We start from the raw sequence: 15299 nt of genomic DNA, 5'->3' as shown, positions 1-15299 counted from the left end.
TATTTATGTGTAGCAAGAATGCCTAATTTGCCACATTAGGAGAGGAAAAATAATTTTCCCTCTAACTTTCTAGGTTCTTGGTTGAGACTCCGCCCCCCCCCATAATGAAAAGATTAACAAACAAGTTTAATAACATTTATACCTCCTATATACCCAGGAACACTGAGTAATTCCAAAATGGCCATTGCCACCACCTTAAGTATTATCTCCAGCTAAAGACAAAAGATTGGGGGGGCGGTGCTAGGGAGAGTGAGTTTGGAGGTTATCAGGCAAAGCACCATAAACAAGGGTTTAATTGTTATGCAGATTTAATTTCAAGACTTCTCCATTGGTGAGTTTCCCAAGTTTTAGTCCTCCTCCTCTTCCTAGTACTGAGTGGGAGGCACCTTTACAAATGGAGATTTCCCTTATAAATGTAAATGTCCCTCACAAAAGGCCAATTTCTTCATTTTCAGAGATTTTACTGCTTCTGAAAAATAACAAGCTCAAAATAATCCTTATGCCAAAAAGGCATTTTTGGGGGCAGCAGTTCTGCTCTTTACCATGTAAGCTTTTGTAAGTTTGCTTTGCTGTGAAATTTTTCATAAGGAATCTCAGATTAGACTTTTCACAGCCAATAACTAGCAACCAGATTTCTTCTGTGTGATGCCTATTAATTTAGGCAAATTCTTTCTCCCTTCTCAAGGTCCCCAAAATATCCTAGGGTCCTCAGAATAAGGTTCTTTACTACCTTGGGGAACTTTGTAAGCCTGGTGCCAGGCCACTTTTCCTGGAAGGAGTTTGTAAGCATTGGCCTCATAAAGTCAACTTTAGTTCTTTTAAAGTGTCTGGTCATATCTGATTAAATGAGCATCATTGTCAAATATGTCGATCGAGGTAAAACCTTCATTGCATAACCATTGTTTACACTAATGTTCCAATAAAAAGGACATATTCAACATGTACAAATAACTGTATTACTATGAATATAAGAATATTTAATAAGAGTTCCCAAATTCTGTAGGGGTCATTCAGGGAGACTCCTGTCATTTAAGAATGATATAAATTTTAGTTTACAAAACAGAGTCTACTAAATTGTAGATACCTCAGAAGAAAGGGAAAGGACTTCCTTAAATGTCCAAAAAATAGAACATTTTAGGCCCTATCAGTGCATTCAGTCCTATATAGTTAATTTTTGTTTCACTGGATCATTAATTTATCTGGTGCTCAACTAGAGTTCTGGAAATGTTGACTTAGTCCACTGGTCTGGTCTTATAATTATTTATGCCATCAGAAGCCTAAAGCCAGGAATAACAGTCCTTCACAGAGCTCTGAGGCAGTCTCTCTTTGTTGAAGACAAAGCACTCAGGCCTGTAACTGATTTCAGGAGCTTTCAGGGAAGCATCAGAGTAAAACAAAACAATCTATCCATAAATGATAAAAGACTTAAGATGGCCGTAGTTAACATTACTGGTAAATTTCAGAAGTGAAATATTTGTAACAAGGGTAATGCAACTTAAAGTCATACCAAAAATGTTGTAGACAAAATATCTGTAAACAATATTAAAGACTCTTTTCAAAGAAGACAGTGAATGTGCATCTAATTTATAAAAATGGATGAACATAATACTTCCAGAGAAATATAATAATCCTGAGATATATTTCCTGAATGCACCAAACATTATAGTAAGAATATACCAAAAGTATATCAAGAAAATCAAGTAAAGAGATTCAGTAAGTTTGGGGTAGGTCCTAAGCATTTGTGTATTAATAAAACACCATTGATAAGTGATAGGATTCCTGATTTACATATACTAACCTTAGGAGATAGGATTTCCAAACTTCTAAGGAAGATACAACAAAGTTGTTATTATTATTTCTTTAATGTTTATTTTTGAGAGACAGAGTGTCAGTGGGGCAGGGGCATAGAGGGAGACACAGAATAGGAAGCAGGCTCCAGGCTCTGAGCTGTCAGCACCAGACCCTGATGTGGGTCTCGAACTCATGAACTGCAAGGTCATGACCTGGGCCTAAGTGGGATGCTTAGCCGACTAAGCCACCATGTGCCCCCCGCCCCCACAAGTTGCTATTTTTAAAGAAAACTGAAATTGTGTCTGATAAGTAACACAGCTTGGACAGTGAGGGCGCTGAGAACCTATACTTAGCATATAGCATAAATTTGTGAAATATTTATATTAATAATATTTTACCCATACACATTTAACCTCAGGAGGGTTAAGCATCTCTTCTGACTTGATAATTCTTGTAATGCTACTCATCAATAATAACGTGTCAAATAAACCTAGTTATTTCCTCTCTTTTCACAAGGTTGAAAGGATACATCTTTGTGATCTTCCAGAGGCCCTCTGGGGAATCTCAAAGATAGTTTTAGGTACAAAGATAATCTGAATGTTTTAGTTTACATTTAGGCTTTTTTATTTTGAGGAGGCAAAAAACAAAATGTCTGTAGATTTGCACACTTAGAATAGGAATAGGATCATGGGTGCCAGACAAACAATACTTGGCTGCTCACTTCATAGTGAGGATAAAACTTACAAACATAAGTGCGCCTGGGTGGCTCAGTCGGTTAGGCATCTGACTTCAGCTCAGGTCACCATCTCCTGGTTGGTGGGTTCGAGCCCCAGGTTGGGCTCTGTGCTGACAACTCAGAGCCTGGAGCCTGCTTCAGATTCTGTGTTTCCCTCTCTTTCGCTGCTCCTCCCCACTCATGCGCGCGCGCCCTCTCTCTCTCTCTCTCTCTCTCTCTCTCAAAAGTAAATAAACATTAAAAAAAAAACACTTTCAAACATAAAAGGTAACGTAGCTGTAAAAAACCTGAGCTCTCACAGAAGTCATCAAGGACGTAAAGCATATAGGGTTCATATGTGTAAAACATATAAGGTTATTGTGGTAAACCACAGAACCTTTGAAATCTAGGCAGATGAGACAAAAAGAATTAACCCTTCATGTTGAGGCAGGGAACAGTGAACTAATGAAATAAGCCTACCAAAACTTAGCAAACTTTGTGAAGATTGTAAACGTTTCATAGCTTTTCAGACTTATTTTTTAGACATGTAAGGCAAATAAAAGTGGGTTTTTTTTGTTTTGTTTTGTTTGTTTGTTTGTTTTTACAAATCTTCTATAACTTTCTGTATTCATTCAGGTTATGTCCTTCACCATTTTCTTTCTCATTCTGGAACAGTTATTTACTTTAGGACCTAACTGTGAGGGGACCGGATCAGATGGGGAGGTCATCAAATGTGGGGCAACCCAATCAGGCAGAGGCCAGTGGTGCAAGCGGTGTAAGAATTCACCCAAGGCAGAACAGAAGTTTATTGAATACACTTCAAGGGAGCAGCAGGCAGGACAGCGAAGGAGAGACTGTCTCCTGGGGGGGGGGGGGGGGTGAGGGGCCACAGTTACAGGACAGAGTGAAGGAATATAGAATTTTCCCTTTTTTGGTAATCTTCAGAACTGTGCCTGGTTGTAATTGGTCAGTTAGGGCCTGTGGCTATTTAGATGTGGGTCACTTAGGGAGCCTGTTTGCATTCAGCCCTGTGGTAGCTGTGGGCCGATTTGCCTTGATCAGGTTTCCAGTGTTCAAGTTGGTTGCCTAAAAGCAGCCTCTATACTAACTGTTCTCTTTTTCCATTGGTAAACAGAAACACATCTCATTACCTTGCATACCAAGTTGCAACTCTGCCACTACCGCTCCTAGTAGAATTTGATTCATGTATATTAATTGTATCTTTTAATGAAAGTTACTTGGATTTCATAGAGAAAACTGAGAGATCATTGAAAACTGTTACACACCAATATTTTTGTAAACTAGCAAAACGTAGAAATTCACATAACAACGAGCCACCTAGGTGCCCCTGGAAGTTAAGTTTCAATGTGACCTACTACAAAACTATTACTGTTAAAATTACCAGAATAATGAATCATTTTGGATAAACACAGATTTATGTTTTAGGATTATAAACATTAAGCAGAAGTAATACTAGCTTATTCGATCAGTAAATTTATATAAGCTCACAAAGAATATATCGAGGTAGAATAAAGATCTATGTGTTATATTTAACACTATTAAAGAAAACATAGCTTCTTTTATTAAATCAAAATTATTAAATTTGTCTTGTTTGCCAAAGATTCATCAGTATATTTTTAAAAAAATTTTTTTTATTCTCTACACCCAACATGGGGCTGAAACTCACAACCCAGAGATCGAGGCTGACACGCTCTTCCAACCAAGCCAGCCAGGCACCCCAGATTCACCTATGTTAATCTAAACTTGAATTCTTAAACAAACGTTCCTTAGGTCTTCAGGGGCACCTGGGTGGCCCAGTCAGTTAAGCACCCAACTCTTGATTTCAGCTCAAGTCACAGTCTCACAGCTCAGGAGTTTGAGCCCTCAGTTGGGCTCTGTGCTGATGTTGTGGATGGAGCCTGCTTGGGATTCTTTTTCTCCCTCTCTCCGTGCTGCATGTGGTCTCTTTCACATAAATTGGGGGGGGGGGAAGAATTTTTAAAATCTAGCACATTAAGACTATTTAGAAGTTGAATTTCCTTGTTTTCTAAGAATTTTAAGAATTCTTTTATTTTTGTTCTTGAGAGAGAGAGAGAGAGAGCAAGCAGGGGAGGGGCAGAGGGGTGGGGACAGGTAGAGGATCCAGAAGTGAACTCTGAACTGACAGCAGAGAGCCTGATGCTGGGCTCGAAGTCAGGAACTACTCAGAAACCATGAGGTCATGACCTGAGCCAAAGTCGGAAGCTTAACTGACTGAGCCACCCAGGTGCCCCAACATTTTTAGGAATACTTATACAAGCACTTATTTTTCTTTATAAGCAAATCAGAACAGAGCCTCTAAAAGAGATTTTTGTAATCTAATTCATTAATATCATGTAGAGGTAGAAAAACATTACCCACACATATGAGAGGTAAAGGCCCTTCTGAATTAATAGACATGTAGACAGACTAATAGTCACAGAGAGCTTACAACTTCAGTTCTAAAATTTCAGTCGTGGTTTAACAGTTAACAGAATTATGAAATTCACTAGTCCATACTAAAGAGCTGTTCTCTTCTAAGTGAGTGTAAAATCTTCATTTGTTTGAGTCAAATAAACCTCAAAGACCAACAAACCAGATTTTCTGTCTTTTCTCCCCCTATTTAAAATGAGAATAGAGGAGCACCTAGGTGGCTCACTCAAACTTTCTACTCTTGATTTTGGCTCAGGTCAGGATCTCCTGGTTCTTCAATTCTTGGCTGACATGGGTCTTTGTGCTGACAGAGGGGAGGGAACCTGCTTGGGATTTTCTTTCTCCTCTGTCTCTGCCCCTCCCACTCATGCTTGCAAGCTCATAAACAAACAAATAAATAAAATGAGAATAGATCTCTAAAGCCATTAATTCACTTAAGGGAATCATCAAATAATTAGACCATAAAACCAATTTCCAAACATAGTAGAGAGCAAAGTTAAAATTAGAAAAATGGAGAGTCAGCAAAGTTCTCTTGTATTTACCAAGAAAAGACATACCTGCGCTTAAAATAAGGCACACAATTTCTGGTGTTTTGGTTGGTGGATCTATTATTAGGTGTCTCAATGGGACCTCCAAAATTGTTAGAAGAATTTCCTGAAAAAGATAAAATCATGACTCTAATATAGATATAAATGAACATTTTTTAAATTTATTTAAATTTATTTAAATTTATTTTAGTCATGAAATAAGGGAGCCAGGCAGATATTGTAACCAATTCAAAGGAAAAATCAATATGGCACAAATTTATATAAAGGAAATTTGAGATGAATTACAAATGGAAACAGACTTTTTTTTTTTTCAGAGGGGGTAGGGTGGAGTCACCAGACAGAATTTATGTATCTATTACAGTTGGTTCTCATTATTCATGATAGTTATGATCTATAAAGTCCCAACAAACACTAAATTAGCAAATACGGAAATACTGCTCCTAGGAAAATACAAAGTTAAATTCCTGCAAGCCCCTGATCGCACTACTTTGTTAGCCAAGCAATATGTAACCTTTTTAAAATGTGATTCCATTCAGATGTTTAAATACACCTAATTTAATGTATATTGTTGATTCATGAACATTTGAACTCATAGCCAACAGCACTTGTAACTTATGCCTGAGTGAAGCTTACCCGATACACATACTGGCATATCAGAACCTTTTTGTGCTTAGGAACACTAGAAAGCACTGAAGCACTATACTTGTGGGGCCATTTTAAACAGCAAAATCCTCAAGGAAAAAAATACAAACAATGTGGCTGTAAATAGAACACGAAAAGGACACTTGTTTACAATATGAGGTTGGAAACAAGAAGGCACAGAACATTACCTTACTTGACCTCAGCTGGAAACATGTATGTTGGGTGAATCTAATTTTAAAGGTCTGTGCATGTCACTAATGACCATGAAAGCATCATGAATATTGATTTGGGGGTTACAAGTAAATTTTAGTGAGTAGGCAAATTCACAAATACAGAATCCACAAATTATGAGGACTGTTTGTACCTACATTTTACAGGGTTTCAGAATAACTCAAAGACCATGATCAGGGCTGAGATCTGGTATAGTATAGATACTACATTATTTTCTGGTGAAGCCCAGTTGTTTTCTACATAACTCTTTCTTCTCAGTCCCCAGTCATAGGTACTGGCTGTCTTGTAGCCTGGGAAGTATTCACCTTGACTCCTGACCTGTTGAGGCACCTGAGAGACAAAGATAGACATGTTGGAGGGGGTGGGGGAGAGATACTTAGATTTCCTGTTGGAGATCTGAAATAATTTTTCTCTTGGCAGTCGTGTTATATATACATGGTGGCTTAGTGAGGTGCCTAGTGTAATATGGGATTTGGAAATTCCTATGCACAGACCATACCCAAACCAATTACATTAACATCTCATTGATTTTTGGGCATTTACCACTGTTATATAGTTTCTTTTTCTAGAAAAAATGTGTTCTCAATTTCTAATGACTGATTTTCACATGTACTTTTGGAACACAAACCAGTTTGTTTTGTGGCAAATTCTGAATAATGTGGTTCCAATTACTGCTTTGGAAATAAAAATAATACTGTAGAGCAACTATATTATTTGAAAAGATAAAATTTAAGGGGGTCATTGACTATCACATCAAAGGTGGGATTTTATTTTGAGGTGTTGCAGCTGTGGCAGGTGTAGGGTGTTACTAATCTAATAAATATTTCAGGTGCCTCACATTTTTACCTTATTTGCTTGTTTAAATAAGTTCATATAATTTTTGTGGACAGAATTGCTTTGCTAGTGTATCCCAACATTATTTCTCCTCCATGATATTTTCTAAAAGAAGATCTAAGATACTTTCAAATTAATCTGAACTCCCCGCCCCCCAAATACTTATTAGGTACTAGGGAATTTCAAAGTAGAGGGACTTTTAAAGTGAAATTCCTCAAAGGCTATCGACCCCCTCCTCTTTTAGATTATATTTGAAAAGTTTATGCTTTGCTTTACTCAGGCATAATAATATGGGTGCATAGCCTGGTGAGGAACTTTGAAACCTTCCAAGTATCAACATACCTTCTTTGGCTTCCCAAAGCCTTTGCTATTCTCATCCCATGCCTCTGTTAGCAATGACCGCCAGTTATGTCAGTTTGTGCCAAATTATGTTGTGCTTCTTGCTTTGCACACAAATGGACAGTAGGAAAAATCATTAAACTGTTCACTTCCGAACTAATGTCAGGGTTTGAGATTAGATTGTTACAGGTGAAAGACATTTTATAGGGCTTGAACCAAAGTTATTAGAGGTAACATATTTCACAAGCAATAAAAGCACTGATGAATAGTTTGCATTACTGGACCATAAATAAAATGGTTCTGTAAATAAAACTGAATGGAATTTTTATGTCTCATACATAGAATTCACAAGTTAATTGTTGTGGTCTGGTTTTGTTCAGAGGCCTTATGTGGTTGGTTTTTGAGTTTGGGGCCTTGGGCTTTTTTAGGTACATTTGAAAGATTACCCCAAACATTCATATCATAGGAAGTAGAGTATCCCAACCACTGCCTGGAGATCAACAAAATAAGTGGGCATATTTCCAAAAAAGAAATTAAGCATGAGATATTACAGGTCACATTTTATGTTTACTAGAGTATTTGCCAGAGGTACTTCTCTGATACTAGGGCTTAAAGATGAAAATATCTTTGTGAAAGCATTCCAGTGTGTGAAACAGCACAGGGAGTCAGCTTCTCATCATTTAGGTGCTGGTGGTTGGATTTGTGGTTAATCCGTGCCATATGGCTGCTCTCCTCAGTGGGAAGTGACGGCAGCCCTAGGAGCTTACCCCATCCCTGGGGCAGCTGCTTTGGACTCAGTTGCTTTGATCATCTTCTGTTGCACAGCTGGGAAGAGTAAGGAGTGGTTTTCAGTGTCCTAATGGAACAACATATTGGGACCACTGTCATAGATAGACTACATCTTCATTTTGAATAAGCATTCTTCAGATAGTGCAGGTGTTTTCACTTCCATGATCTCATTCAGAAACTCAAGTTTGAGTTCTTTAAAAAAAAATGAGTGTTGAAAAGCAAATTCCTACAGAAATTTAAACATTTCACAAATAAAATTCCATTCTTAAATTTTTACGTCCTTTTTCTTGCAAGTTATATTATGTTCTTTTTGTTGTTCTTTCAAGAACTTTCAAAAAGGAGGTAGAAAAGGAGCATAATTCATGTACCTTACCTGTTAAATACAAATGTTTAATGCCCTTTCAAGTGTGGTGTTATTCTTAATGGTTATCTTTTAAGCTAAGGCTTACTGCTTGCTCCAGTAGCCTTCATATTATCACAATATTATAATAAATAACTTGGGAAAGATTCTCATATGAAGTATAGTGGAACCAGTAAATTTGTTGATCCAGGCATTATAAGGTAAACACTTGGGAGAAGGATGCTTGGAAATGTGGTCAGACTCTTGATAGAAAAAAAGAACAAATTTTGGGGCGCCTGGGTGGCGCAGTTGGTTAAGCGTCCGACTTCAGCCAGGTCACAATCTCGCGGTCTGTGAGTTTGAGCCCCGCGTCAGGCTCTGGGCTGATGGCTCGGAGCCTGGAGCCTGTTTCCGATTCTGTGTCTCCCTCTCTCTCTGCCCCTCCCCCGTTCATGCTCTGTCTCTCTCTGTCCCAAAAATAAATAAACGTTGAAAAAAAATTAACAACAACAAAAAAAACAAATTTTCATCACAGCATCAGATCTATATCTTCTCCATGATGGATAGAAAATCCAAAAGGAGATTTATGTAGACTCTTACTTGAGTTTCAGTCTCTTGTGAGTTATCATTAGATTTCCTCCAACCCTTTCCTTTTACTTAATCAGAGAAGCTTAGTTGCTTGTGCATCTTTGAGAACAAAATTACTTCCCCAGAAAAATGTGAGAACAGACTTTTTCCCCTGTATATCCTAACATCACAGGTGGCTGTGGTAGAGTAATAACAGAGAGATGGACGCTGTTAGCAAATGCTGGTTTCTTCCATGTGTGTTTTTGTTTGTTTTCCCAGGGTGTTTTGCCCATCCACATTCCAATCCCTATAATGATACTTCTATTTATTGTTGTTATCACCATCAACAGCAACTATAATCTGGCTCACAGTTTCTAAGAGCCAGGTCACTCCTTAGTTACCAGGAGAAAACCCAAACCAGTTGTTCTTTCATGTGTACAAAATCCCAGTCTTCTCACATTGCAGTGACCCTAACAGCATTTTGAGACTCCATGAACGAAACAGATAATAGAGCTATGTCTGCATTCTGATGCATTAAAAAAATTTTTTTTCTCCCTGAAGGTTAAAAGATTAACCATGTAAATGAGAGAGTAATTATCAGGTATCTGTCCATGTATAATAATGTCTTCATTGGACTGGAGAGTGTGTTGGGAAGAGGCAGTGGGGAGGGGGACAGAGTAGGGAGCATAGGGACTCTCACCCATCACTTGGCAAGAAGAGATCATGGAGGCCTTGGGTAGGTGACTTACCAACAGTCCATATAATCAGACAATTCTCTAGAAACCTTTTCCTTTCTCCACAACTTGGGTGGCTATGGAGGGACATGTATGAGGGACATAGACTTTCCAGGCATTCTTGAAACAGTCTTTTCAACACATTTCTAAAAATCAAGGGGGAAAAATATCACAAAATCACAAAGATTGAAAGGAAATGGGTGTGAAATAGATAAAAATTGCAATTATAAGATGCTTCTAAAGAAAAGGTTTTGTTTATGAGGTGGTTGGGTGCATAGTTTTAAAGTCAACCTCAGTAAAAACTCTGGCTTTGCCACTTAGCCGTGTGGCTTTATGCTGCTTATTTGTCTTCCCTGTGTTTCATTTTTCCTCATGATTAAATACAAAATCGGGGTGTGTATATAATGCCTAATCAACCTATGATCTCAGTTTTAAAACTATAAAAATACATTGAAAGCACTTAGCACAGGATTTTGAATACCAGGGACACTCACTCCTGCCTCTAGGCCTTTGTACTTGTTCTTTTTGCCTGCAAGCTCTTTCCCAGACCTCCACCTGTCTTACTCTCTGACCTCCTTCAGGTCTTCAGTCACATGTGACCTTCTCAAGGAGGGAGGTCTTCCCTGTCCACCCTCTCTAAAGTGTTTTCTCTTTAGTGCTTGTTAGCATATAATATGTATTTTTATCTTAGTTATTACTGTATTAGCACCTAATATACTGTGCATTTATTAATTTCTCTTCTACTAACTTAAAGAAGTTTGGGAGTTTATTCACTGCTTTACCTTTGGTGTCTAAACAGTCCCTGACACAGAGTATGCAATCATTAAATGAATAGCAAATGCTGAGTAAATATCATTATACCTGCTTTATTGAATTGAGTATTTTTTATAGTTCACAGCATCATTTGCTAGCTAATGTAGGAGGTGCTTGAGAAGTTTATAATGTTAAAGTTATGCTCAGTTTACAGTATTAATTTGCTTACAAAATTCCTTTCTATAGTTAATTCAAAATTATTAGGTTCCAGTGTGATGAAAGTTTTATTTACATTAATACTTCATATAGAAAATGTGTAGCTACAAACTGGCAGGTAAATCTGAGAGAGAAAGAATAGCTGAACATTTATCATGTGCTTGCTGTAAACACAAGAGACACAGTATTAGTTAAGGCACAGGCTCCAGAATCAGGTTGTCTTTGTTCAAATCTTCATTCTGTCCCTTCCTGAGTGAGCTTGTGCTGGTTACCTAACCACTCTGTGCCTCAGTTTCCTCAGTTATATAAAGGACATAATATTAATTCATATAAAAGTTTTAGAAAAGTACCTTTTTCATAGAATCAGTAAATGATTAAGTGCCAGGTGTTTTCTGAGCACTTCACAGGAGTAAGTTTGTTTAAACCTCATGACAATGTATGAGGTAGGTACTATTCTTAGGCCCCTTAGTACATTTTTTGAAATGCAAATAGCTACTTGTTAATGTTCAGATCCTCTTAAAGTAAGACCTAGCTTTGATTTTTTTTTCCTGTTTTAGTACATTAAAAAGTACTCAAAACTTTACCCTATGAAAGTAAGGTTACGTTTAAGCAAGTGAATCAATATTTTGTGTCCTGGATTTTGAGGTTTCATTTGTATGTGTATTTTTAAAGAGAGAGCAAAAGCAGGGAAGGGGGCAAGGGGGGGGGGTAGGGGTAGAGGGAGGGAGGGAGGGAGGGAGGGAGGGAAAGAAATCTTAAGCAGGCTCCATGCTCAGCGCACAGCACAACAACCAGCCCCACGACCCTGGGATCATGATGTGAGCTGAAATCAAGAGTCAGATAGATGCTCAACTGACTGAGCCACCCAGGTGCCCCTCATTTGTATTTTTAAACCATTTGTTACATTTGCTTTCCTGCTTCTCAGTTTCTTTATAGCACGTAGACTTTCATGGAAGATGGAGTTCTAGCAGTAGAATTATTATTTCCTCTTTTTGGACACTGAAATAGGCAATAGTAGTAATATACTTTGATGACTTGATTTTCATAGGCTTCACTTTTGTGGCAAAATTGCATTCTAAGGGGCTATTGAATGAAAGCTTTGTGGCAGCAAATTCTGTACTCACCAAGAGGCACTAGAACTCATGACTCACAAGATCAAGAAGTTTACTTAATTAGACCTGTATTATTCAGTTTGGGCATTTTATACATGGCTACATGATTCAGCCATGGATCACATGTTTCAAGAGGAGTTATTTGAAAAAAGCCCTCAGAATAAATTACAGGTATGGAAAATGAATCTTATGAAGTAAAAGAGGTTTCTCAGACTAGGGAATAGAAAGATGACTTAATTACATCTTCAAGAAGGAGCATGTTGAATAGTTGTTCTCCATACCTTAGAAGAACTGAAGAATTGGACTTACAGCAGAAAACATGGAAGTAAACAGTCCCAGCCCCCTACCAGAGATTCTGATCCAATGGGCCTTTGGTGAGGGCAGAAATTGTGCATTGTTATCAAGTATGTCCCTGGGATTCTAAATAGATAGCACTTGAAGCAAATGCTGAAATTTTTTTTGTATTTAATCAGTAGCCTGTCAAAGTCCAGAGAGCTGAACCAAGTAATCTTTTATGGTCTGCTGCAACTATGTCATTTGTATAAATAACTAAGTATATAACTATGTTTCCTGTATTGCTTCCAGTGAGATCCAAACTGTTGTAAAGGCACTCGTTTTTAGAAAACAGTGAAACAGGTTATATTGCTTAATGCTCCCTACTGCAGTTATTAAGTCACATGTTAAATGACTTAAATGTTGGAGAAATGGAAAATTTTATGCGAATATGTAACCATTGATAATTGAATTAGGAATATTGAGCAAGGAGAAGTCAAATCATGGGTCACACTTTTGAGATATGGTAAATCATCTTCAGACAATATATTGGACCCTCTTATCGCACAGGATTATAAGGGAACACATTACTAAGTTTATTTCAGGTTGCTGAACTGCACTCCTGATAAATAAACATTAAATTTATGAAAGTTAGCTTCTGCTTGCTGTGCTCTTGAGGTATCCTCTTTAATTGTTTCTGTGGGTTTGTTTTTGTTTTCTAGGGTGGAGCTATGACATTGAAGAGAAGAAGGTTCCAAAACCCAAGTCCAAGTCTTACGGTGCAAATTTTTCTTGGAACAAAAGAACAAGAGTATCCACAAAATAGGTTGGCACTGACTATATTTCTGTGCTTGACTGTGAATAAAGTCAGCTGTGCAGTATTTATAGTCCATGTATAATACATTTCTTAATCTCCTAATAAATTCGACCTTTAATCACAGATACATTTTGTGGTGTCTATTTTAAATGTTTTAAGTCTCAAAGTGAATATATTTCCTATATATAGTGGAGATTTGAGGTGATCATACTTCTAGGTAATTTCAGTATTTAACATCTATTAAAAAGAATGCTTGAAATCAACAGCAACATTTGAGTTTTACACTTGGTTCTTTATAGCCATTCTCAAGTTAATAGTGCTTGTAATGGTCTCCTGGGTGGCTCAGTTGGTTAATCATCCGACTTCAGCTCAGGTCATGATCTCACAGTTTGTGAGTTCAAGCCCTGCTCCAGGCTCCACACTCTCTGCCTCTTGCTCACTCACACTCTGTCAAAAATAAATAAAATTTTATAAAATAGAATTAAATAGTTAAAAATTATTTGAATGTTTATTTATTTTTGAGAGACAGCAAACAGGAAGGGGCAGAGACACAGAATCAGAAGCAGGCTCCAGGCTCTGAGCTATCAGCACAGAGTCCAATGTAGGTCTCGAACCCATGAACCTGAGGTCATGACCTGAGCTCAAGTCGGACACTCAACTGAGCCACCTAGGCTCCCCTGAAAAATTGTTTATAAATTACCAGCCATCATCATTATAATGCTGTCTTAGAAATTCCCTTGTTTTATCTTCGGTTCAAGAAATTCAAGATTACATTGCAGTTGATAAATCTCATTACTGAAGTTCTTCTTTAATTAGAACTTTATATCTCGAAGTTTGAATCCAAATGAATTGTGTTACATACTAAACTCTGCCCAGGATTTCACGTTCATGACTGTGAGGGGTTCAGATGAAGATTTTATATTCTTATGAATTCAAAGACTGCAAGAAAATAATCAGTTCATTGATGGAGATCTTTTTGTATTCACTATTGGTTTTATAAAATAGAAGTAAATAGATGCTTTTGCTATGTGCTAAATCATTTAGGTCATCCATTGTGAGTTATCAAGCACATACTCCTGTCAGTCTCTTCGTTAAACAGTTTGTACACTAATCTTTATCATAATTCTGTTAGGCACTATTATTTCCCCCATTTTGCAAAGACCTAAATCAAGGCTTAAAGGACTAAATAACCTACTCAAAATTACACAGGTCCTAAATGCCAAAGCTGGGACTTGAACCCATATCTGTCTTCACATCCCATACTTTTAATTACTTTAGTTATAAAGAAATATGATCAATGGCAGATGATTTTTTTGGGTTGCTAATAAATTCTTTGATTTTTTAATTTTTTTTTAATGTTTATTTTTGAGACAGAGAGAGACATAGCATGAACGGGGGAGGGCCAGAGAGAGAGAGACACAGAATCTGAAGCAGGCTACAGGCTACGAGCTGTCAGCACAGAGCCCGACGCGGGGCTTGAACTCATGGACTGTGAGATCATGACCTGAGCCAAAGTGGGCCACTCAACCGACTGAGCCACCCAGGCGCCCCAAATTCTTTGATGTTTTGAAAGTTATATACTAATTATGTACTTTCTCATGATTATATTTCTTAAAACACTAATACTACATTGACCTAGCCCAGCAAAGAAGACACATCAAAGTATAAATTTGCACAATCTTCTTTTGAAGAGCCATAATGGCAATCTCTTTCCAAAATGTTAACTGTATATTCCATTTTTATTTATTTTGAGAGAGTGCATGGCACATGTAGGGGAAGAGCAGGGAGGGAGAGAGGGAGAGAGAGAGAGAGAGAGAGAGAGAGAGAGACAGAGAGAGAGAATCCCAAGCAGGCTCCACATGGTCAGTGTGGCACTCGAACTCACAAACCAGGAGATCATAACTTGAGCCAATATTAAGAGCTGGACGCTTAACTAGCTGAGCCACCCAGGTGCCCCCTGTATATTCCATTTAATTCTGAAAAGCCTCATCTAGACAAATAGCCCATGGATATACACAGAAGTGACTGTACAAAGATACTACAGAATGGTTTCTAATAACTAATAAGCTGGAACAATCTAAATGTTTATTAAAAGAGGAATTGAGATAGGTGGGATATTATGCAGCTATTAGAAACAAGATGGGCGC

At 37.7% G+C, this 15299-nt stretch overlaps 1 protein-coding gene across 3 annotated transcripts in view; it reads left to right on the top strand.

The window, feature by feature from the left end:
* NDUFS4 (NADH:ubiquinone oxidoreductase subunit S4) overlaps positions 1 to 13275 on the top strand; it is a 112417-nt gene extending 99142 nt beyond the window's left edge. For all 3 annotated transcript variants that reach the window (XM_019811113.2, XM_003981420.4, XM_019811115.2), the window contains one exon: positions 13058 to 13275. In XM_019811113.2, coding sequence (XP_019666672.1) covers positions 13058 to 13161 — 104 coding nt within the window. In that variant the 3' untranslated portion in view covers positions 13162 to 13275. The remainder of the gene's footprint in view (positions 1 to 13057) is intronic.
* Positions 13276 to 15299: the final 2024 nt, after the last annotated feature.

Source organism: Felis catus, chromosome A1, assembly GCF_018350175.1.
Source record: "Felis catus isolate Fca126 chromosome A1, F.catus_Fca126_mat1.0, whole genome shotgun sequence".
In the NCBI taxonomy this organism is placed as follows: Eukaryota; Metazoa; Chordata; class Mammalia; order Carnivora; family Felidae; genus Felis; species Felis catus.
This window is presented reverse-complemented; position numbering and strand designations above follow the sequence as displayed.